At 40.3% G+C, this 22,070-nt stretch overlaps 3 protein-coding genes across 5 annotated transcripts; 1 reads left to right on the forward strand and 2 right to left on the reverse strand.

The window, feature by feature from the left end:
- Positions 1 to 1,239: 1,239 nt before the first annotated feature.
- On the reverse strand, positions 1,240 to 7,005 carry RecQ4 (RecQ4 helicase). The gene is made up of 2 exons (XM_011301352.1): positions 6,706 to 7,005; positions 1,240 to 6,579 (listed from the first exon to the last, which is right to left on the reverse strand). The coding sequence occupies exons 1-2, from the start codon at positions 6,817 to 6,819 to the stop codon at positions 2,203 to 2,205; spliced, it is 4,491 nt and encodes a 1,496-aa protein (XP_011299654.1). The 5' UTR covers positions 6,820 to 7,005; the 3' UTR covers positions 1,240 to 2,202.
- Positions 7,006 to 7,218: 213 nt separating this feature from the next.
- On the forward strand, positions 7,219 to 9,927 carry LOC105264472 (60S ribosomal protein L10a). Its single transcript, XM_011301353.1, has 4 exons — positions 7,219 to 7,313; positions 8,146 to 8,301; positions 8,983 to 9,131; positions 9,517 to 9,927. The coding sequence occupies exons 1-4, from the start codon at positions 7,309 to 7,311 to the stop codon at positions 9,858 to 9,860; spliced, it is 654 nt and encodes a 217-aa protein (XP_011299655.1). The 5' UTR covers positions 7,219 to 7,308; the 3' UTR covers positions 9,861 to 9,927.
- Positions 9,928 to 10,022: 95 nt separating this feature from the next.
- On the reverse strand, positions 10,023 to 21,828 carry LOC105264473 (serine/arginine repetitive matrix protein 2). Of its 3 annotated transcripts, XM_011301354.1 has the most exons (4): positions 20,640 to 21,828; positions 20,191 to 20,279; positions 19,816 to 19,980; positions 10,023 to 18,074 (listed from the first exon to the last, which is right to left on the reverse strand). In XM_011301354.1, the coding sequence occupies exons 1-4, from the start codon at positions 20,665 to 20,667 to the stop codon at positions 11,925 to 11,927; spliced, it is 6,432 nt and encodes a 2,143-aa protein (XP_011299656.1). In that variant the 5' UTR covers positions 20,668 to 21,828; the 3' UTR covers positions 10,023 to 11,924. The 3 variants fall into 3 exon arrangements, with proteins under 3 accessions (XP_011299656.1, XP_011299659.1, XP_011299657.1); XM_011301357.1 differs by lacking the exon at positions 20,191 to 20,279 and having other exon boundaries at positions 20,907 to 21,828; XM_011301355.1 differs by lacking the exon at positions 20,191 to 20,279.
- Positions 21,829 to 22,070: the final 242 nt, after the last annotated feature.

The following is a 22,070-nucleotide window of genomic DNA, read 5'->3' on the forward strand; positions in this document are numbered from 1 at the left end:
GCCGCATATACCTTCCCCTTCCTGTGCTTTATTTTATTCCCAACTAGGGCATTTAAAATGAAAACTTGTTCCCGTGTCCCCCTCCTCCTACGGAAACCCCCCTGACTTTCTCTCAGTTTCTTTTCTTTTTCCAGATATCCGCTCAGCCTGTCAGCCATGACGCTGGCTAACAGTTTGTACCCGAGATTGAGCAGCGAAATTCCCCTGTAATTTTTCACATCCATTTCATCCCCCCCCTTGTGTATCGGGAAGATCCTTGCTACCTGCCATCCTTCCCTGATGGTCCCATCCTTCCATCCCTCTTGCACAATCCCCCATAACTCCTTCTTCCATTCCTCCGGCAAGTGTTTCAGGAATTCTCCCGGCACTCCATCCTCTCCAGCTGCCTTACCGTTCCTGAGTCCCCTCAGGGCCCCACCGAATTCCGTATAGCTAATATCCCCATCCAGGTCCTCCACCTCAAACCACTCCTCCCAGGTTTCCCACTCCCTGTCCTCCTCTCTACCCCTGCTATCCCCCCCCAGGAGTTCTCCCATATAGCTCACCCATTCCTCGGCCTTGATCGCGTCGCCTCGCCTTTCTACTCTAGCCCTGCAACTGTTCAGTGCTTTCCATAGCTCCCCCATGTTCCTGCTACTCCTTACCCTGTCCTTTTTTTCTCTAGCCAACTCCGCCTGTCGGTCCTTCTTCATTTTCCGCAGAGTGGCCCTTTCCTCCTCGTACACCAATTTCTCTTCCTCACCCCTGCACTTCAGATACCTTTTCAACCGATAGAAGGTTGAGGCTCTTTTATTTTTGTAGTCTTCTCCGAGCCAGTCGTCCACCCCCCCCTTCCTCCCTCTACCCACTTTTTTGGTTAACCCCAACTCATCCGCAACCCCCCAAATTATAGACATTATTCTATGAATACCATCAAGACGTAGTCATTAGAAATTTAATTATGATTTTCATCTTAAAATTAATTGAGGGCCTGCAAAATATTTAACGTATGGCATTAATTGTATTGAGTTCTTAATGTCTTTTCCTGTAATATGGTGTCGTTAAACAATTTTTGTTAGTGAAAATGCGAATGCAAAATTTTTCTTGTTTTGTACGTTGCTGTCTGCCTTTTCAGCCCCCAACGTGAAACCTGTAAATTAATGTAACTTTGAGTTATGCTCCAACGAATCACAAATATCGAATACAAAAACTGTTTTCTTATACTGTTCAGGAGTAACACTTTGTAAGCCAAACTAATGGTAACGTTTTAAAAAACTAGATTTTATTTGTCAAAATTTATATTTTTCAATAACGTATAATTGTCAGTTCATCTGGTATTTGAAATCACTGAATGTTCCTATAAAAGAAAAAAATATATATATACACATATGGAAAAACCATTTTTTTAATCCCTCAATTGTAATTAAATATTTGCAAAATTACTAGATTAATATAATACGCCTACGTAGGAGTCTATTACAATGATATTTCAATTAATTAAATAAGCAAATCGTTGACAAAAATACCTTATAAAATTACAAAAAGGGTCATTCAATTTATTTCTCTTTATCGTCTCCTCGCCACCTAACTTACAAAATTTCATTCTTTCAAGTCACTACAATTAAAGATTCATTGGAAATTCGATTTTTATTGAATTTTCGGTTTCTAATACGTCATCGTAGAACAAAAAGAGGACTATTCTGTGTGAGTACGTGAAGAAAGTAGTGTGCTACCCACTGGTCGGGGGGACCAAGCAGAGGGCCACCAAGGAATTCGAGTGACCAACTCGAAAAATTCCCATGTGACAACCTACTTTTAAAGGGAATTCAAGGGAAAAGTAGCGCAAGTTTTTAAAAAATTGTCATATCCGAATGTTTCGGGTGGACCAATGTTTGGTAACACAACTACTGGTTAGCACACTAATTATTAGTATATTTGTTTATTATTGTGGATTTGTAGAAAATCATATATTGAGTAGTACGTTTTCAAGACAACAAACTATCAAATGAAGTTATTCCCATTTCACTAAAGTTCCGACAAATAAGATGATTTCATAAATCAAATTACATTTTTCGTTCGAAAATATTTACAAAATAAGTGGCAAATTAATGGTAAATTGACCTTCCGTCATAACATCATACGAAGTGTCAACAATATCTTTAACCGTAACTTTCCTATTAAAAACAATCAATTACAAAACCTTGAATAACTTCCCCTTGTTTATTACCTAGATGCTAAAATTTCCCTAGTAGCAATTTGAACAATAGCATTAAAATCTGTCTGCAGATGTGATCTCCAAAATTTACACCTGCTCCAAGTAAAAGCGGGATAATTCGGACTTTGAATTCCATGAAAAATTCTGGCCACTGCTCTTCCCGTAAAATTATTATCCCTATAACTAGAAATCAAATTTCGAATATCTGATATGACCGATGACTCATTAATTATTGTTTTACTCTCGTTGATCTCTGAAAGATTGAACGGTGTACTGGATAGAAAGTACTCCCTAATTATTGTTTTAAGTTTCTCGGACTTGCTCAGACTTTCCTCGTCCAACTCCATGCATTCCCTTACCGAACCATGACTGACTCCATTTAAAGCTTCATATATAACCTCCAACTGATGTATGGAAGACTTCTCCTGAGATTGGGTTCTCTTATACAACGTTTCGAGAGCTTCATCCAATTCAGCATCATCGAGATCCCCAGGAGCTCTCACCCTCAGCCCTAACTTGTCATATTTAACAGAAAGGCAGCTCCTCTTGGGCCTTCCCTCCACCGTCTTCCATTCTAAATTCTTCAGATGACTTTTAACAACTCCACTGTCCCATCCAATAGCAGCCGCAACATCTATCACAGGAAACTCAATGAGAGAGCTCTTTTCATGAGAAATTCCTCGTTTGGCATCGAGAGCAATAGCCATTGCAAGAGGAGGAGAACATTGAGCTGCCGTTTTTAGAGCATTTGGGCCATTATAACTCGAGACTTTGGCAGTACAATAAGCCGAGGATAAAACTGTGATGAATTTTTTGGAATGTAGCTCAAGATAGCACAAAAGAGTTGAAATAGTTTCCTCAGAGATATCGAGTGAGGCAACTGTCTCATCAATTGGAATGGCCACCTCATGTCCTGGACAACGATTCTTAGACTTTGATTGAGGACATGAGCAAGGAATAAAAATCTTCTGCAGAAGTTTCCGGATCGTGTGTCGATCTACCCCGTCTGAGTATATGTGACGACGAAGTTCCCACTTATCGGACTCTTCTGTTGGACTCAAGAAGAGATGACAATGAGCTGGTAAACTATCTCTTCCAGCTCTTCCAACCTCCTGGACATATCCTTCGAAACTCTTTGGCATATTGTAATGGATTACTGATCTAATGTCTGATTTATTAATACCCATTCCAAAAGCCACAGTAGCCACTACAATTCTCGTCTCCCCCTTCATGAATGCTTTTTGAATGACTTTACGTCGACTTGGAGCTAAACCTGCGTGATATGCCTCTGCAATCTGTGACACTTTTCTCCTCCGATCAAAATTACCTTTCTCTTTATTTTTATCAACTGTATCTTGTAGAGATATTCGTAGGGTTCCTGCTATCCTCAAACATTCGTCTCGTCTCGTACAATAAATAATAATAGAATCACATTCTTTGAATCTTTCACTTTTCAATAAAGATATTAACGCTTGATCCTTGTTTTCATCTTTCGATACAGTTAAAGTTAAATTGTTTGGCATTGGGATATCAGATATGACGCCATCCATTCCATCGGGGATTCTCAAATGCTCAACAATGCTTTGGGCATTGTGCCTCGTTGCGGTGGCAGTTAATCCTAAAATTGTTTTCACTCCAAGTTTCTCCAAAAGAACTCGGCAAATCATCAAGTAAGAGGGTCTGAAGTTGTGAGACCATTGGGAAATGCAATGGGCTTCGTCAATGCAAGCGAAAGCTATCGGTGGAAGTTGTCTCAATAAACTGCCAAAACCTGTCGACTTCTCTCCAGCGACAACTGCCTCTGGAGACACTAATAAAATATCTAGATTTCCATCTCTAACAGTTTGTATTATTTTCTCTCGGACCTTTTCACTTTGTCCAGTGTGAAGGGCAGCTGCTGACAGGAATGAAGGAATTCCTGTCACTTGATCGTCCATGAGAGATACCAGAGGAGAAATCACAAGGGTAATACAATGAGTTCGTTTAGAGTAGAGGTAGGCAGGAAGTTGATAACACAAAGATTTTCCAGAGCCTGTCGACAATGTTACCAATGTCGATTGACCAGATAAAATTCTCATGATTGCCTTCTCCTGCCCGGGCCGGAAATTCTCATGTCCAAACATTTTTAAAGTGTCAAATACTTCTTCGGGGGTTTCTTGAAGCTTTCCAGCGGTGGAAATTGGATACACCGGATCCATTGTACGAGTTGCTGGAGGTAATAGTTTAGCAACGAGATCCTCGGGGATTTTGTGGCCAACCATATCGTTAAAATCGTCTTCATCGAAGGAAAATTCATCGTCAATAGTTTCCACAGATTGTGAAGGTGGGTTTGACATTGATGGACATTTAGGAAGCAAATTCATTCTTGTAGCATGAACATCCGCTGCCTTTTCTTTTGCCATTTTTTCAACCTCTTCAAGGGTAGGGAAGGCTGAAACTTCTTCTGCTGTTTCTTCCAGGGGCAATAATGTGTCACTCTTCATCGCAGGACATTTTCGAGACATGTGACCAGTTGCTCCACACTTGAAACACGTGTTTTTCTCAGCTAAATCAGCCAGATCTAATGCCCCCTCAGACGATGCCAGTTCCTTCTTCTTCTGTTTCCACTGATTTTTCCTATATCTAGAGAAATTGAAGGAACGTTTACCACGAACAAATACCTTCTTTTTCAGATTTATCCTTACGAAGTTCTCATTCGCTTTCCCAGACGCTAATTTCTCCTCGAGCTTTTCCTTTTCTGTCATGAGTTTTTTAGATTTTTTCGTCAATGTTGTGGCAGCTGTGGATTCTCCTATTGTCTGAGAGAATTCGGAAATTAAATCACCATTTGTATCTCGGGGGACTGCAAATCTGGGAACCACTTGCAAAGCTTCCACTCCGTAAATTGGAATGTTTAGAGAGGATTCCGTTTGTTCCTCATCTTCCTCTTCTGACTCTACCATTTTTTTAATTCTCGTGGATCGTTTGCCAACTCTGCGAGATTTCTCTTTTAACAACTCAGTACGTTTCTTTACTATTGGTTTCTTACGTGCGACTCTAGTTTTTCTGGGTTTAGGTATTTGTTCTTCATATTCTTCATCATCAGATACAGCCTTTTTCGATCTTTTGGTGACTTTCTTCTTGTTTGGCGCTGATGTTGATGAATATTTTGGAGATTGTTGTTGTGTTTGTGGGGGAATCTTCTTCTCAATTTGATCGTTGTGGGATAATTTTTCGTCAGCAATCTTCTCCCGTGAATTGGTATCATTAGTATTACTGAGCACAGGGTCTACAATTTCAGGACCATTAGCAGCGCAATCGTTACTTGAAAGTGTGTGGGAAAATATGGCGGTAGGCGCTTGTACTTCTGGGGAGTGACCAAGACATCGACGTTTGAGTTCTGGTAAAGATTTATCAGACAATGTTCTTCTCATATTTCTCACTCGTTTTCTTTGATTCTCCTCTTCATCATCGCTGTTACAGACGAACTCTTCATCATCTGAGATCTGTGTAGAGTTATTTGCACTAATGGAGGGAGTAGTTTCAGGGGGAGAGAAGACACTAGTATCCATGGACTCCACACCCGAATCACTGATGCCTGATAGTCTCTGGGGGTTGACAGGCGGTAGCGGATCAAGACCAGCATCCTTAGCACATCTCTCCAGCCATCCAGGATTCAATTTTCGTTCTGCAATTGCTGAAGCACCACTCATCAATTGATGAATTGCATTAACTGGTTGAGCAGATACTTTTATCCCCAATGACTTTATTTTCAAGGAATCCCCACATATTCCATCGGATGCCGGTTTCTCTTCTCTGTGGAAGGATTCTTCATTGTTCGACGATGAGGAGGCACCAACTGGTTTGTTTATATCTGATTTGGATTTTATCTTCGCCATTGTTAATGATTTTCTGGGATTTCTTTGTGAGAAACTTCCGGATGTAAATTTTTTTTGGGACAATTGGAAAGAGGACGACCTCCCTACTAGCAGTTTTTTGCCATTCTTGGGAACCTCATGGTCTTTGTTTAAATGGTTGCCCCAGGCCCCATCGATATTAACATTGTCACTTTTGGAGAGTTCTCCACAGTTCTCCACAGGATCTTTCTGTGCTGAGGATTTTTCTGGATCAATGTTTTCAACGTTTTTTAGGGAGCTCTCAAAGGTTGTTCCTCCCGAGGCTTCTGGAGTTTCAGACTTGTCAGATGTATTTAGTGGAAGGCTCAGAGAAGAGTCCAAAGTAAGAGATGAGTCGAGTTGGTCAGCGAAGGAGTTGGCAGATACGTTGGCCTGGATCTCATCTGTGTACGTAATGTCCAAAAGGGTTTCTTCCAACGCCTGGGTTTTAAGTTTCCAGTACATCTTGTAGGATTCTTTTATTGTGGAGTCTGCTTTTTTTATATCATTCTGTAGGCAAAAGAATAGAAACTTACTAATAACCGCGTCATATGTATAATTATATGTATGATAGAGTACGAAAGGAAGACGTGAGAGATGCAACTGTGCAATACACATCGTTGTATTGATTCATACCTTATTGGGTCTCCTCCCGTATTGCTCCATAAAATTGCTCTCCCATCTTTTCACTCGTAGTTTGCATTTTTGATATTTTACTTTTATTGATGGATTTTCGAGTAACTCCATCATGAATTATTACTTATTAAACAGTATACCATGTAGTTTTTGCTTGGCAAGTTGAATATCTTGATATCTTGATTGATTGTCTTGAGATTTGGTCAATTCGGTTAATTCACATCAGATATTTGATGGAGTATCTTCCTTGGAGGTTTCGGAGGTTACTAACGGTGCTAACGGTGAATAGGGTCAGGTGGTTAGGGGGGTCAGGGTGAGAAGAAGTCGAAGAAGTATAGAAACAAATAAAAGAGCCCGCGTAAACTGGCGTAAAGGGGCGATATGGTGATAGAGGCAGCCACTCTATGAATGACAGCGCCACCATTGTTGGTCAGCCTCACTGTCATCACTGGTTTAACTTTCTGTCGCCTAAATCTCACACGCTCACGACTCTTCTTCTCTTCTTTCGTCTATATCTGCATCCATTACAGCACTGCCAATCTCTTTCCGGTTTGTCTCTCGTCCAGAACGGTCGTGTAGTCCGATCCGTCTGTTTTGCTCATCATGACGTAAGTACTCGATATTTTTTGTATTCTCTAATTCCAATACTAGCTCAAAATTATCAAATTATTTCAAACGCCTGCATCAATCATTAACGTAATCCAGATTCATGTACTTTTCGGAATTCACTTACTCTACTCGATATGGCATTTTATTTAGCATCTTAATTGCTCGAAAAATTTTAACGAGACGTGATGATCACACTATAAATCTTAAAAAAAAACAAAACATTTAGGTTTCTCCATAATTTATATAGTCTTTCATAGTAATAATTTCATTGGGAATAGTGGTACATGAATTTGATAATTTTATGCCACGTGGCTGAGAGGTTAGACCTTCCGATGCCGATATTACAACAATTAATTATAACAATCTGCTGAATATGAGTATTTTCATTGTAGATGCTGTAGAGAGAAGGATTTTGCGATAATTACCTAAGATAATTCATAGTTCAAGGTCTTTTGAGGCTATATGCAAAACTTATTTTTCATTCGTTTACTCAGCCAGTTCCTAATAGCTTTCAAGTCGACTGACTTTAAGAATTAGCAAAACTGATTCTTAAAACTTTAAGAAACCTTCCTAAAAGCACCTGCATCGCGATGGTAAGCAATGAAGGTTGTCAATGCGAAGGAGATTAATTCTTCACTGGGTGTGGGCATTGATTTTCAATTACTTTGCACCTCAATCAGTGTTGATACATTTTCCCAATACCTAATCCAACAATTGATATACCTGAATTACAGTGTTACATTTTCATGTTCATATCTTTGGATTCACTCATTCTCTGAGTTATTTATCCAACAGTAATTATTAACTATTTTGCTCTTTGAATGACTTTAGATCCAAAGTATCGCGTGATACATTCTACGAGTGCGTGAATGCTCTCCTCACGCACTCAAAGGAGAAAAAGAGGAACTTCCTTGAGACGGTGGAACTCCAAATCGGTTTGAAAAACTACGACCCTCAGAAGGACAAGCGTTTCAGCGGAACCGTCAAGTATGTTCTCACCTGACTCTGAGAATTCCTTTTCGATTTAGAATACAAATCCAAAAGAAGCTCTTCAGTTTCTTTTGGAAAATGCTAAATCGACATTGATTGTCTTGGAATAATGTCAGGAAGCTGAGTTTATCTCGGCGGACCCTCACCCAGGGTCTTAAATATTGGGGAGGTATTTACCGTTAATTTTAAGGCGTAACCAGAGACCCTTGTGGTCCTGAGAAGCGTCCTGACGGTGAGTCTTTGGACGACTGAACAAATAATTTCGAGTTGATGAAAACCTTTCAAATATTCCCTTGTTTGCTTTTCATAATTAACTGTCCGTTAATTATTTCACTAATATTTCGCAAATACGAAAATACAGGCAATTTCAAGAGAAATTCTTATTTGTTACCAAATCATGTTTTCGATACACGATGAGAAATGTTTTCAAAAAATATGTTAAATGTCACCAATATCTGAAACGGTTGTTTTTGTAGTAATCTCAGTTTCTTACAAAATCTTCTTTTACATTTTTTTTTCTTCAAATCAAATAATTTTCTAGTGGATTGATGTTGTGGAAATTATGATCCCATAGTTTTCGGCATGATTTTTTCTTCATTTTCTTGTTAAAGTCAATGTTACAAAGAATATTTAAACAGTGTTGAAATCATGAATCGATATTATTTCGATGTTGAATAGGTTGAAGAACATTCCCAGGCCAAAAATGCAAGTCTGCATTCTTGGAGACCAGCAGCACTGTGATGAGGCCAAAGCCCAGAATGTTCCCTTCATGGATGCCGAAGCCCTGAAGAAACTCAATAAGAACAAGAAGCTCGTAAAGAAGCTAGGTAAATGCTTGACCAAATCCCAAATAATAGCAAAACCTTCCTGAAAAGCACCTCCATGGCGATGAAAAACCATGAAGGTTGTCAATGTGAAGGAGATTAACTCTTCATTGGGTGTGGGCATTGATTTTAAATTACTTTGCACCTCAATCAATGTTGATACATTTTCCAAATGATCAATTGAAATAATTTGAAATTTCTCCTCTTTTATTTTCCAAACAAGTAGAAAATGAGGAGTGACCAGTTAATTTACCTGATATCTCTCAATGTAAAAAAAATCATAAAATTTTTTATTAAACCTGATATATCCTTTAGATTGAGTTAATGAGAGATCTTTTTATTACTTGATGAACAGCAAAATAAACTAATGAAAAAAAAATGATTTCAGCAAAGAAATACGACGCTTTCTTGGCTAGTGAGTCCCTCATCAAGCAAATCCCCCGTTTGCTTGGTCCAGGTCTCAATAAAGCCGGAAAATTCCCTGGTCTCCTGACTCACCAGGAATCAATGACCGCGAAAATCGACGAGGTGAAAGCCACTATCAAGCTGCAGATGAAGAAAGTACTCTGTTTGTCAGTAGCTGTCGGTCACGTGGACATGAACGAGGACGAGTTAGTGCAGAATGTGCATCTTGCCATAAATTTTTTGGTGTCACTCCTGAAGAAACACTGGCAGAACGTGCGTTCCCTGCACATCAAGTCCTCCATGGGACCCCCGCAACGATTGTATTGAATGAGCTTCTGTTTATTTCTCACATAAAAATCAACGATGAATAAAAAAATAACAGAAACAATTGTAACAAACGGTGTTTTAATTTCTTTCGATACACATTTACAATATATATATATATATATCTACATATATTTATATATATATATATATATTTATTTATTTTTTTATATGTATATTATTTATATATACTTCATTTATTAATAACTATCAAATATTTTTCTATCGATATTGGTGGGGAGTAATGGGATTGTTGAGATGTTTTCCTCTTTGTTCAAACATTTATCGTTTGTGTTATTTCACAAGAACTTCACGAGTTATTTTCATGACTACCCATACACACGATCGGTTTTTTAAAATTTCTCTTGTCAAATAATCGCTCGTTTCCCTTGTTTATTCCATTTTGCAATTTACTTTAATGATTAAATTTTAGCTTACTATGTCTACACAATGTATCTTCCACTGGTTAGCGGATCCATGATGATAGGGATATGTATTTTATTTACAGAAAAACAAAGTTTGGAGAGGGATCGATGAATATGAAGCTTATATCGAGTAAATTCTTCAATCTGTCCCTCGATCGTTATTTTTGTTCCATCTCTTTACAACGATCTTGGTAATTTAAATCATTAAAATTGGTGTAGGTTTTTATATCTATTACGTAATAACACTAAAAGCTCAGGAGAGCCTTAATATCTCTGGAAGTGAATCTTTCATTGACAATTTCCTTTTTCATTGTTCTATATTGTTTTTTTTTCATTTAATCGTAGTTTTCTACTTTTCTTATTTGGTACTTGAAACAACAAGAGTTTCGATTCACGTCCCGAGGACACTTATCTTTATTTACATATAGCTACACAGTAATTAGATCGGGGGGAGGACAATCAAATTATTAAGAATCGTAATGTGTATAAAATTCCGTTGATGAGAAAAGAGTGATTATTGCAAATTGAGAATTCCTCATCTACCAATTTTCGCTCAATGGGGAAATAGTAGATAATACTAACTGAATTTGTGTAGTGTTTGTTTACCATGAAATAAAAAAAGAATTATAAAATTAGTTAGGTAACGTTCAAATGTTACAGCAAAACATTCAAGTGATAGAATGTGATGAGTAGATTTTTCATTTTCAAAATTTTGTCAACATTTAAAGAATAAAATACGATGCAATATTTGTTCGAGCTCTATTAATCCTCTACAAAATGCTCTATTGACGGTTTCGATGCTGATATTGGCAAAATTTGAGGATCAGACTGTGAAACATTGACTTAAAAAAAACCGACGTCAATAGTTTATTGTGTATCTTTTGTATGAGTTTTTCAAATGATAATATCAGCTCATTACATTTCATCATTTCACAAATACAACAAAAAATCCTTCGATTATTTTGTAATAAGTTACAGTTTCATAACTTAGTTCTCATTTTCTCAACCTTCAGTATCACCTTGGCTAGTTATAAATTCGAAAAGAAAAATCTCTCAATAACTATTCCATAAACGCATACAAAATCAGAAATTAAATTACAGAAAAGAAGAAATAGAGAGCCTCCTCTAGCAATACAATTTTCAAGGAAAAAAACTATGTCATACTGTATAAAAGAAAACAAAAAGGAAAATACTGTCACCGGGAATAATAAAATAGAAAACGTGAATTTGCATCATTGAGGAGAAACAGTTGTGATTTAAAAGAAAAGAACAAAAACAGATAATAAATCAACAGTGAAGTCATAATTTTTCTTTTCAAGAAAAGGAATGGTGGGACAACTAGATTGCCTGTAGTAAAATGAAAGAATAATGATCCAATCTTTCAATCTCGAGGTCGAAATTCCTTTTCATACATAACAAATTTGTCATGTGGATATCTCAATTGAAAAGAGTCAGAGAAAAAAAAAGAACGGCATGGCACTCTGAAAAGTTCTTCTCACCATAATTTGAAAAATAAAACCCACCTCATGTTCGTTAGGAGTATGAAACGACCTCACTATTGACCTGAACTAAAAGAAAACTGATAGATACACTCAGTCTATTTCACTCAATAAAGAATGTCTTTTCGCAATGTTCTTTCCGGCTAGAGCCACGATGGTCGATGATGATGTGATGGCGGCTGTAGTGCATAAAGGGAATGAATGTATTGTTGATAAGCAGCTGGATCCACCCCTAGATTTGGTCCATGAGGGCTAACATACGCTGAAACTGGTGGTCCATAGGGTGCCGATCGCTGGGGAGAATGAAGGAAGGGGTGAGGTGGATAATTTCTGGGGGGTTGATTATTTAATTTATTCGCCTGCTGTCCTGCTTCTGTAACAGGTGCTGTTGCCTGAGGCTGTCCCTGTTGTTGCCTCAAGATGCTGTAATAGGCGTTTGGACTTCTGAACTCATCGAGAAATGCAAAGGCAGCTGCTGCAGCTGACGCATCTTTGTCATAAAAGGGTGAACTATTGGTTCCACCAGCTGCTGTTGCAAAATTAAACGCACTACCTCCCGGAGGGATTGCTGGTGGATTTTTCAGTCCAATTGGATCACCAGCATTTCCAGAGTATTGGGGGAATCCTGGCATCGGCTGCTCACCAATGCCCGACTGTTGCTGACCTTGACCTTGAGCCTGAGCTTGAGCTTGAGCCTGGGCTTGGGCGTGAGCTTGAGCTTGAGCCTGAGCTTTTTTTTTGCTTTTTCTCCCCTTGGTTGGCGCTGGAGCTGGTGGTGGTTCTCTTCTAGAGTGATTCGCTGGCATCGTCTTGGCAGTTGCATTCTGCAGGCTCTGAAGGAGATTTAAATCCAAGTCCGATGAACCTGGTTGCCTGTATGACAAAGCATCCTTGCTGGAGGGTCTTGGAATTGAAAGTAGTTGCTGCTGATCCTTAGAGCTCCTCCCCACCAAGCCGAGTCCCAGTCTGGCGTAAGCCGAGTTACCACTCACTGAATCCAAAGTCCCGAAACCACTTTCGAATTGCCCTGACACGAGATTTTGCCCAGGTTCTGAAGTAGCTAATGACATCATCTGATCGTAACTAAATTGCTCTTGGGTCCCTCTTGACTGTTGGTCAGCCAGAGTCCTCGGAGAGTCACTAGTTGGTTCGTTGTACATGCGTTTTTTCACAGGGGCTAGGGTAGAGGCTCCTGCAACGCTTGGAACTGAGGATGCTGCTGATGCTGATTTGGCACTGGCGTCGTAGTAATGAGGACTGGGATAGACCGGTCGACAGTTTGAGTTGGGCATGGGGTACGGCGGTGCCTGGAAGCCACAGCCTGCAGGTTGATAGATAGTCTCATGCCCCGGCAAATTCTGTTGGAAGTTCAATATTTGTGATTGATCCTGTCGTTGGTACTTGAGGGAATCTGGATCGAAGTGCCTCTCTTGGGACTGTTGAGGAGTCTCTTGTGGATTCAATCTGGATCCCGGCCTCTGAGTATCACTGGCCGATGGATAATTGTTGCCGTATGCTGGTGGGAACTGGTGGGAACTGGACTGATATACTTGGTGATTTGGGTTCAATCCAAGTGGTGGATCTGATGTGAAGTTTCGGGGAGTCTCTATCTGCTGAACCGGTGAAACCTCGAGTTTCTCATCGGGTTTGAGGTAATCGATACGTCGCTCAGGTTCCACTGGAGCAGCTGGCGTTGGTGGTACATACGAAGAATGATTGGCCTTAAAGCCCTGGGGATAATTCGCCCCAGTGGCATACTCCTCTGTTTTCTGATAGGCTTGAGAAGTTGATTGTGCCGGTTGTCTTGGTGATGCCTGTGAGTAGTTTGCTGGTGGTCTAACTGGCAGGGTACATGGCTGAGGAGACGGTTGAGGATAGATTCTAGCTGGTTGTGGTGAGACTTGGGCTGTGTATCCAGTGGATGATGCACTAGATTGCTGAGGTGAGTGTTGGGAGTAGTTGGGAGCCTGAGGTGACGGTTGGGAGTATTTGGGGGGATGTTGGGGTGAAGGCTGAGAATAGTTTAGACTCTGTGGTGAGGGTTGTGAGTAGCTCGGTGGTTGCGGTGAATGTTGAGAGAAATTTCGAGATCCTGGAGATGGTTGAGAGTAGTTTGTGGAGTTCTGGGGGGAGAGCTGGGCAAACTGAGGTGATGATTGGGAGTAAGGGGAAGGAGCTTGAGGGGAGACTTGTGAATAGGAAGGTGGTGGCTTTGGGGAGGGAAGGGGCTGTGAGTAGGGAGAATTTGGTTGTTGGGGGGAGGATTGGGAGTAGTTAGGAGGGGGCTGGGGGGATGGCTGTGAATAGGGTGAGTGTTGTTGTTGGGGGGAGGGTTGAGAGTAGTTGGCAGTGGGCTGTTGAGGTGATGGTTGAGAGTAGTTAGGGGTTGTTGGTTGTTGAGGAGATGGTTGGGAGTAGTTGGATGGAGGGGGTTGGGGAGAGCTCTGTGGGTAGGCTGGAAGAGCTTGAGGGGAGGGTTGAGGATTGGGGTATACTGGAGAGTGTTTTTGGTTTGGTGGAAGCTGTTGGGGAGAATTTATAAAGTTATCGGGTTGAGGAGAGTTATGGGAATAGTTGGAGTAGGGTAGGGTTTCTGGGGGATTTTCTGGAGTTAGTGGCTTTTGGTAGACCTGGTGGGAGGCCTGGGGAAGTTGAGGATATAGCGGATTTTGATCGTACGCTGCTGAGGAAGGATATGCTGGAGATAGGGGATGAGAATAGTTCTGGGGGGATGGAGTGGGAGGTAACTGGGCACTGTATCTTGGTGGTGTGGCGTAGTAGGGACTGTTGTTGGGACTACTTCCAGTGGACAATGCGTCTTGGTAGAATCCAGCTCGAATTGGTTGTTCGATTGCTGTGGGTGTGAGAGCTGGCTGACTCTGAGGAGATCGGATTGTTAGGCCTGGGGGAGACTCTTGGGAGAAACTTGAGACTGACTCACTGACACTGCTCCCTCCAGCACTCAGTCTTCTTTGACGTTGAGGAATCTCCTGGAAGTCCTCTTTCTTAGCTGAATCTTCCATCTCTTCTTCCTTCTTCTTTGACTTTGGTGCACCGAATGCCTTAAACCAGGCACTAAGATTGGGGGTTGCTGACTTTGGTTTCTGAGACTCCTCCTGCGTACTCTTCGTAACATCGGTGTCAGTTTTTGGCAGGACATCTTTTTCCCCTTTGCTATTATGGTCTTGGATTTTTTTTGAGACGGGGACAACTGGACGATCGTCTTCATCATCTTCGTTGGATAAATTCGGATTTGGTGAGGCTACTAAGCTCTTACACATGAGCTGAATGGAGTCGGAATTTTTAAGAACAGTACCGAGACTGAGTTTTGGTTCGTCAGTGCTATCCTTGCTCGGATGATCCATGTCCGAGATCGATTGATTTGTTGAAGTGTCAGTCGAGTTGCTTACACTGGACAATGGTTTCTTTAGTAATAAATTACCCTTTGCCTTGCCAGGCTGAAGTCTATCGATGGTTCTCTGGACTTTCTTCGGTCGCGGTGGACCATTTGGACCCAAAAATTTAATACTCCCCGGGCGTTTACGAGGAATTTCAGTCCTCCCAATACGAGACAATATTTCACTTGTCGATGGCTGCTTGGTCTGAGGCGAATCACTGCCTGATGAGAACTCGGATAACTTGGGCGCATCATCTAACCATTTATTGATGTCATTCAAAGTTTGTTCGGTCGCCTGATTCAGTGCTTGTATTGCAGGACTCTCTTCTCTATTTTTACCATGTGCCAATTTAGTTTTTTTAATTTCAACACTTTCATCCTTAATCGGTAAAACTTTGTCATCTTTAACAGGTTTTTTAAGTTTAGCTCGTTTAAGGTTCACCTTACCACTCTCGTGATAGGTATTACCGTTTGAAGGCACTTTTTTCTTCTCAGTTTCAATTTTCGTGGATCTTTTGGCTCTCTCCCTTTCGAGTTTGAGCTTGTCCTCTCGTCTTCGTTCACTTATTCGATCCTTTAAAGAGTCCAGGGACTCCAGGTCTTTATTGCTGACTAATGAATCAAATTTTTTAGATGCTGAGTCTTCTTTTTTCATTTCTTTTTCCAGCTTCTTGACTTCACCGTTCTTGGGTCGTTCTTCTGCTTTCTTCGGTTTTGATTTTTTCTCCTTCTCCTTATCCTTCTCCTTCTCCTTCTCCTTCGAGACTTTACGGTCATGTTTGACTTCGAGTTTTGATGGCTTCTGGCTAGTTACTTTGTCCTTCTTGTTACGATTTTTCTTTTTCTCCGACGTCTGCTTGCCATTCTCCTCGATCTCTGCTAGTCTCTCGTCATCCGATTCATCCACTATTTTATCTGGTTTCTTCACTTTCTTTCTACTTCTATCATTCAAATCTGCATTATCTTCAATTCCTCTTTTCTCAATTCTCTTACTCTTACTTTTACTCTTACTCTTAGTTTTACTCTTATTCTTAATGTAGATAAGCGGCTCATGGTCCTCCTCAAAGTCCTCCTTCTTTTTCCTACTTTCTCTATGTTCTTTAGTATTTTTAGTGAGCGGTTCTTTCTGTCGATTCTTCCCACGTTTATTACTCTCCTCGGATTTCTCCTCTTTGGCCGATAACTTTTTACTTTTGGGTGACAATCCCTCAACTTCACTGTACTTTTTTCGTTTTGATTTTATCACAGAACTTTCTGATATTGCACCATTCTCATCACCCTCATCATCGTTATCCTCATTGCGCTCTTCCTCTTCCTTAGCACGTTTTGATCTCTTCTTTCCCCTCTTATCCCTAGGACTTTCTTCTTCCTCTTCTTCTTCCTCTTCCTCCTCTTCGTCATTCTTCACCTTACCCTTTGACTTTTTCTCATTTTTATTTGATTTAGATTTTTGCTTTGATTTTTTATTACGCTTACGTGTACTGCTTAATAAAGAAGGTGATGAGGAAGCACGAGCCGGATAAGGTGAGGATGGAACAGCATTTGGTGATGCAGGAACTGAAGGGCACTCGTCACTAGAGAGCTCAGACTCCAGATAACGATCAACAGCTCTATCAAATGCCTCTTTTAAGTTGACTGCCATCTCTGTGTACTCGTTGTCAGAGCCATTGTACTGTCTGCAATTGTCGACGATCAATCGAAAATCACGTTTGAATTGACTGAGATTTTTGTAGGAACCGCCCTCGAGTTTCTCCTCCATCGTCGACAGATCCATAGGTTTTCTCACAACGGAGTAGTATCGTGGTGCATACTCCTCGTCGACGGGATCAACGAATGGCCAGGCATCGACGTGGTCCTTGAGGCTCTCCAGAACTTTGTGCATGCCGACTCGACGTTCCTCTTCCTCGATACCAAATGTATAAGGGTAAGAGGAAGTGTAGGTGCTAATGTGCTTGGGGAGTCCTTTTTTCGGAGCTCCATCAAGCTCATCTCTGGTGTGAATGACAATTTGACCGTCAGCCGAAGCCAGTGAGTTGTTGGTCTGGCGTCCTTTTCTCTGAGGGGGAGCAGGGGCAGGCGCACGGGCAGGGGCAGGGGCTGAGGCAGGGGTAGGGGCAGGGGCAGGGGTAGGTGGAGGCTCGTCCTCACTATCTCCAATTTTACTCGATTGGATTTTCCTTGTGGCTTTCGCCTTTGTTTTCATTTTTGCTCGGACCATTATGGCCTCTTCTGTGGGCTCAGCTGGCTCTTGTCCTCGCTGGACCCGAGTGTTTCTCTCCAGCAGGCGACGACGCTGCTGTTTCTCTTTGAGCTCAAAGAGCTTGGGAATTTCTGGAAGAAAATCTTCGGACAGGGTATGGTATAATTTTCTTTCAGTGTCGTATTCGGAATTCTTGAATTTCTCGACAAGACGCGACCAGTCCTGCTGAGTAAAGCACACTACCTGCCAAACTGTTGTACGACTGTCATGAGCATTCACCGAAATTAAGTGATTAATCTCATTCTCCTCCTCCTTGCCCTCCTCCAGCCCTTCCTCCTCCACTTCCTCTTCCTCCTCCTCGTCTTTCTCCACCAGCTTTTCACCTCTGACACGTCGTTTTTTACGTTTTTTGTCACGTGCTCGACGGTTGTGGCGAGGGGAGAGGGCCTTGTTGGGACTGATGTAGTCCTCTCTGTAGAGACGGGTACCGTAGAAATACCAATAAGCGGAATTGCTACGGTCATGACCCAATGGTTCAACGCGGAGACTGTCTGAGTCTAGGTTGGCTAAGGCTAACTCAACGTCCTCAGCGTCCAGACGGAAATCGCAGAGGCTCCAGAGGATCTCAACTTTTTGACGGAGTGGAAGAAGCTCGAAGTCTACATCTGTGTTGAAGGGGTTCTCGTATTTGTGATCCTGGAATTGGAAGAATTCACAGAGTTAGGTGGATTATTGTTCCAGTATTTTCAGATTTCAAGAATTTACTCACAAGTTGAGTGGCATGAGCGTTTTACTTTGATATTCATTGTACGGTGGTAGGAATTTACTTTTTTTGATGGCGTATTGCAAACAATTCTATCGAGTGGACTGAAGGAGAAGTGCGGAGAAATATTTTAACATCATCTGGAGGTATGGAATTTACTTTTTCTGAGTACAATCAAATATTTAGGGCTCTAAAAAAACTCGGCAGTCTCAGGCGAATTATTCAAACTCATGCATTGATAAATAGCGAACATGGAAAGAGTTTAGCAAATGATATTGACATAAAAATGAATAGTGAACCTAATTTTGTGCTGCCAATGAATTGTCAAGACGTTACACTTCACTGCACATTAATTAGAGAGCAATTCTAAGTTTGAACACTGTACAAATAAGTAGTTTGTCAGTACATGATTTTTCAATCGGGCCTGAGTTGAATTACTCCTACAGAGAACATTAAGACAGCCAACCCCAATGCAGAATATGAAGTTTGTTTTAAAATTTCAAAATATATGGGTTACACTCATTTTTATGAGTTATTTTAGCTTTTTCAGGGCCTGTGTATCTTCAGGGAATTTCAAGAGATTTCCTAAAAATCAACCTTTCCAATAGACAAAGTAAAATTCTAGTCTATTTTTTTTCAGTTCGTTTCTCAAACGTTTGAACAGATGCTTAATTTCCTCCTATTGTATGTCTTACTCTATGTTCCTTTACAAAATTAAGAAGAAAGGCACTAAGAGGAAGAGCATGTCCAAAAAAAAAATTGTTTGCCAGACACTTTTTTAACGGAGGGACCAAATACTTGGAAAATTGTAGATGAAAATTAGCCGATAATTCGCTTTATCGTACAATAGGACAGAATATTGAAAAATGGAGGAAATGGAGATTATTATGTTCCGCACTAGTCGATTCCGAAAAAATCATAGCATTTTAGCAAATTGATGAAACGTGTCGCTCATGAGTCGGTGAAGGATGTCTCACCTCAAGATAAAAACTCTGGCTCAAGTGTCAACCAGTTTGATTCTATTCTTCATTAGAATCTTGAAAGTATATCTCTCTTATCATTTCGAAGAAAAAAAAACGGTCACTATTTGTTGGTGACGGAATATTAAATAATTTTGTCAGATTTTACTTACTGGTCATGTCAAAATTGAAATTTTAAGTAGTATAAGAATTATGCGATTAATTAAAGTGGTTTTCATTCCTGGTAGGCTAATTTTCCTTTCAACAATTCGCATTTCGGGTCATTATGGAAAATACTCATAAAAATTACACATTTTACTCAAATCTTAAAATTAATATGGACTATCTTAGCGTTTAATTCAGTCGAATTTACTTTAAACATTTAATATATACGAGTTAGAAGCATTTTTCTGATTTATTGGAGGTTTTTGAAGAGCTTTGGAATTTATACTTTTCTTTTTTTTTGCGTCGACATAGGATTTGCAATATAAATATTATGAAATTTCACGTTGATAACGAAATATTAGGAAAAAATGTTTGATAAAATATTGTTTGTCTTGCGAGTTTGGAGATAACGTTGGAGTACTGATTTTGTTTGGAAGTGAAATAAACTGTTTAGTCTAGTTTCACCTTTGCTCATTTTGTTCATTTGTTCAACAGCGTTGTGAGCAGTTAAACATTTGAATAATAATTATAATAATTAGTGAATATTTACCTGGCACTTTTTTCGAAATAATCGACGGAGGAACATCTGATAATTGAAGGTGGAGATGTCATTTCGCGATTCATTGGGCAAGCAGCCCTCCAACAATCGAACAATTAATTCTTGCAGTAATCTTCCTTCAGTACCACCGTCTGTCAGCAAAGCTTCTTCAAGATCCTGGAAAAATATCCATAATATTAGAATTGAAGTGTTAAAGATTTATACTAAAAGAAGAGCTGATTAATAGCACAAAGCCGGGTTATGCCTAGAGAATCACTGATCCTTGCAATCTGCCAGGATATTTGCTTGTTTGAGTAATATTTTTTGTATGTTTTTGCGTGTTTGCCTACGAGAGCATGTAAGCAATTTTGTGGTGGATTTAGGTACCTCAATATCAAAGTCCAGGAGATTGAAGGCAGCCCTAAATAACGAGCAGAAGTGTGCTATACTCGGCACCTCCCACCACGATTGTATGTCTAGAAGAATTAACAATTGTTGGAAATATTTACGCAGTAACGATGATGATTATTCTTTTGTTTAGCTCTGCCTTTGATAATCCAATGAAAACATTGAGAGTTCCAATTAAAATTAATACTAGTTGGTAAAGGAGATCGGGCATTTCAATTTTAGCAATGCCTACTGGATAAAGGAGAAAGTTTTCAAGATATTTTCAAAATAAATTAGAGATTAATTTCATCATTTCATTGTTCACATGGTGCAACAACTAAAGTCAGTACCTTTATAACAAAAATGAAAAATAAGTTTGGAGGAATATGAATAAACCGATGAATTTTGAAAGAATAGAATGAAATTAGTCAATGAAGAGTGATAATTACCTAGTATTCCGATGAAAGTGGGAAACATAACCACCCGTCCTTGTGGCGGGCAAAATTGTCCTACGTTCTACTAGAATTTCACCAGCTAGCGACAATGCGAAATGAAGTTTAATAGGGGATAAAAAGCATGTGGACAGTGGGAAAAATGATAATTCGGCAATTCAATTGAGAAGAATATCCGTTAATTTGGTATGAGTAGTGGAGAATTGCAGCGATGAGTGATTCCAAGCGAATCCATTCCAATAGAATTTCTCGTGTCGCCAACACCTGCTGGAATATCCAGGACGCCCAGTAACCATCCACGACGCCTCCACATCGCAACCAGGTGGACCAAGACCCAACTCTCCGTCACCTGGTGGTTCCACCCTTTTTTACAATTGTTAACACCAATGCTCGATGGTTCGACTGGAGCACCAACCTTCACATCCTCCACTTGCAATAAGCACCAAATATTATCTATGCCTCCTTCTTCTTTTACCAATTATTTATTTATCCTCAACTTTATTTTGTCAACTGAGCGGTGTAAGAGATGCGCGCGACTACCATTCTAATCGGTCATCAACACACTCACTGGATGCACAGGAAAACAACCACTCAATTCACTTAATTCACTTTAAAAAATCATCACTAATTTCTCAAAGCATGTAGTCCGTTTGTTCAACAATCATTACACCTCAAAATAGTCCAGATATTCACGTTTTGGTGAGGTAAAGGGCAACCGAGGAGGTGATAATAAGTGCAAAAAAAGTCATACGCTTGCCACTCTCCAAAGCCCTGTGAAAACTCGCGGGAACTCACTTGGCTATCTCTCACTCTGTCCACCCAATCCTCAAATTCTTTATTCCCCTGTGGGATTTCTAGCCTTTTTTTTTGGTTTTACTTTTTTTTTCTCACGCAAATTCACTTACTCGTCAGCCAGCTTTGCCCTCACAGGGTCTAGGGGCTAATCATGCATACTGATGCTAGCAGGACTGCCAGGATGCCACAGGCCACAGGCCACTTCGACACCTGTGTCGATTGGTCTTTTCAGGGAGTAAGGAGCAATACACTTTGGAAAATTGTACACATTCACGCTCTCGTGAAAATCGAGCAGCGAGCAACATACGGAGAGATGTTTTTTTCCTTTTTCCACTAAAACCTGAGACGTTTTTTTCACACTTTTTATTATGTGGTGGGAAAACTCACTGTTGCGGAGAATTTGTGAGTGTTGTGGCTGCGGAGGGGGCAGTAGGGGGGATGTAGGAGTGGTAATTGGAAGGAGATTGTCGCGCTTCCGAGATTGTGGGGCTTGCGGGGCTTGCAATTTCTTTATCCGCGGGATCTTCATCACGTCCGAGGAAGCGCGCCAAATTTCAAATTCGAGTTAGTCCAAACAGCATGATTCACTCCTCTTAATCAACAAAACCAATCAAAATATGATTTCTTTCTATG

The sequence above is a fragment of the Fopius arisanus genome, unplaced genomic scaffold (genome assembly GCF_000806365.1).
Source record: "Fopius arisanus strain USDA-PBARC FA_bdor unplaced genomic scaffold, ASM80636v1 scaffold00021, whole genome shotgun sequence".
Lineage (NCBI taxonomy): Eukaryota > Metazoa > Arthropoda > Insecta > Hymenoptera > Braconidae > Fopius > Fopius arisanus.

Bases quoted from the DNA above. Each gene is read 5' to 3' on its own strand.
- LOC105264472 (XM_011301353.1), top strand. The intron at 8,302-8,982 runs GTATGTTCTCAC...GATGTTGAATAG, and splicing joins CGTTTCAGCGGAACCGTCAA to GTTGAAGAACATTCCCAGGC. The intron at 9,132-9,516 runs GTAAATGCTTGA...AAATGATTTCAG, and splicing joins GAAGCTCGTAAAGAAGCTAG to CAAAGAAATACGACGCTTTC.
- LOC105264473 (XM_011301354.1), bottom strand. From the start codon at position 20,667: ATGTTTCCCACTTTCATCGGAATACTAG. The intron at 20,280-20,639 runs GTAATTATCACT...TAATTCTTCTAG, and splicing joins CACTTTCATCGGAATACTAG to ACATACAATCGTGGTGGGAG. The intron at 19,981-20,190 runs GTACCTAAATCC...ATATTTTTCCAG, and splicing joins TCCTGGACTTTGATATTGAG to GATCTTGAAGAAGCTTTGCT.
- RecQ4 (XM_011301352.1), bottom strand. From the start codon at position 6,819: ATGATGGAGTTACTCGAAAATCCATCAATAAAAGTAAAATATCAAAAA. The intron at 6,580-6,705 runs GTATGAATCAAT...TTTTGCCTACAG, and splicing joins ACGGGAGGAGACCCAATAAG to AATGATATAAAAAAAGCAGA.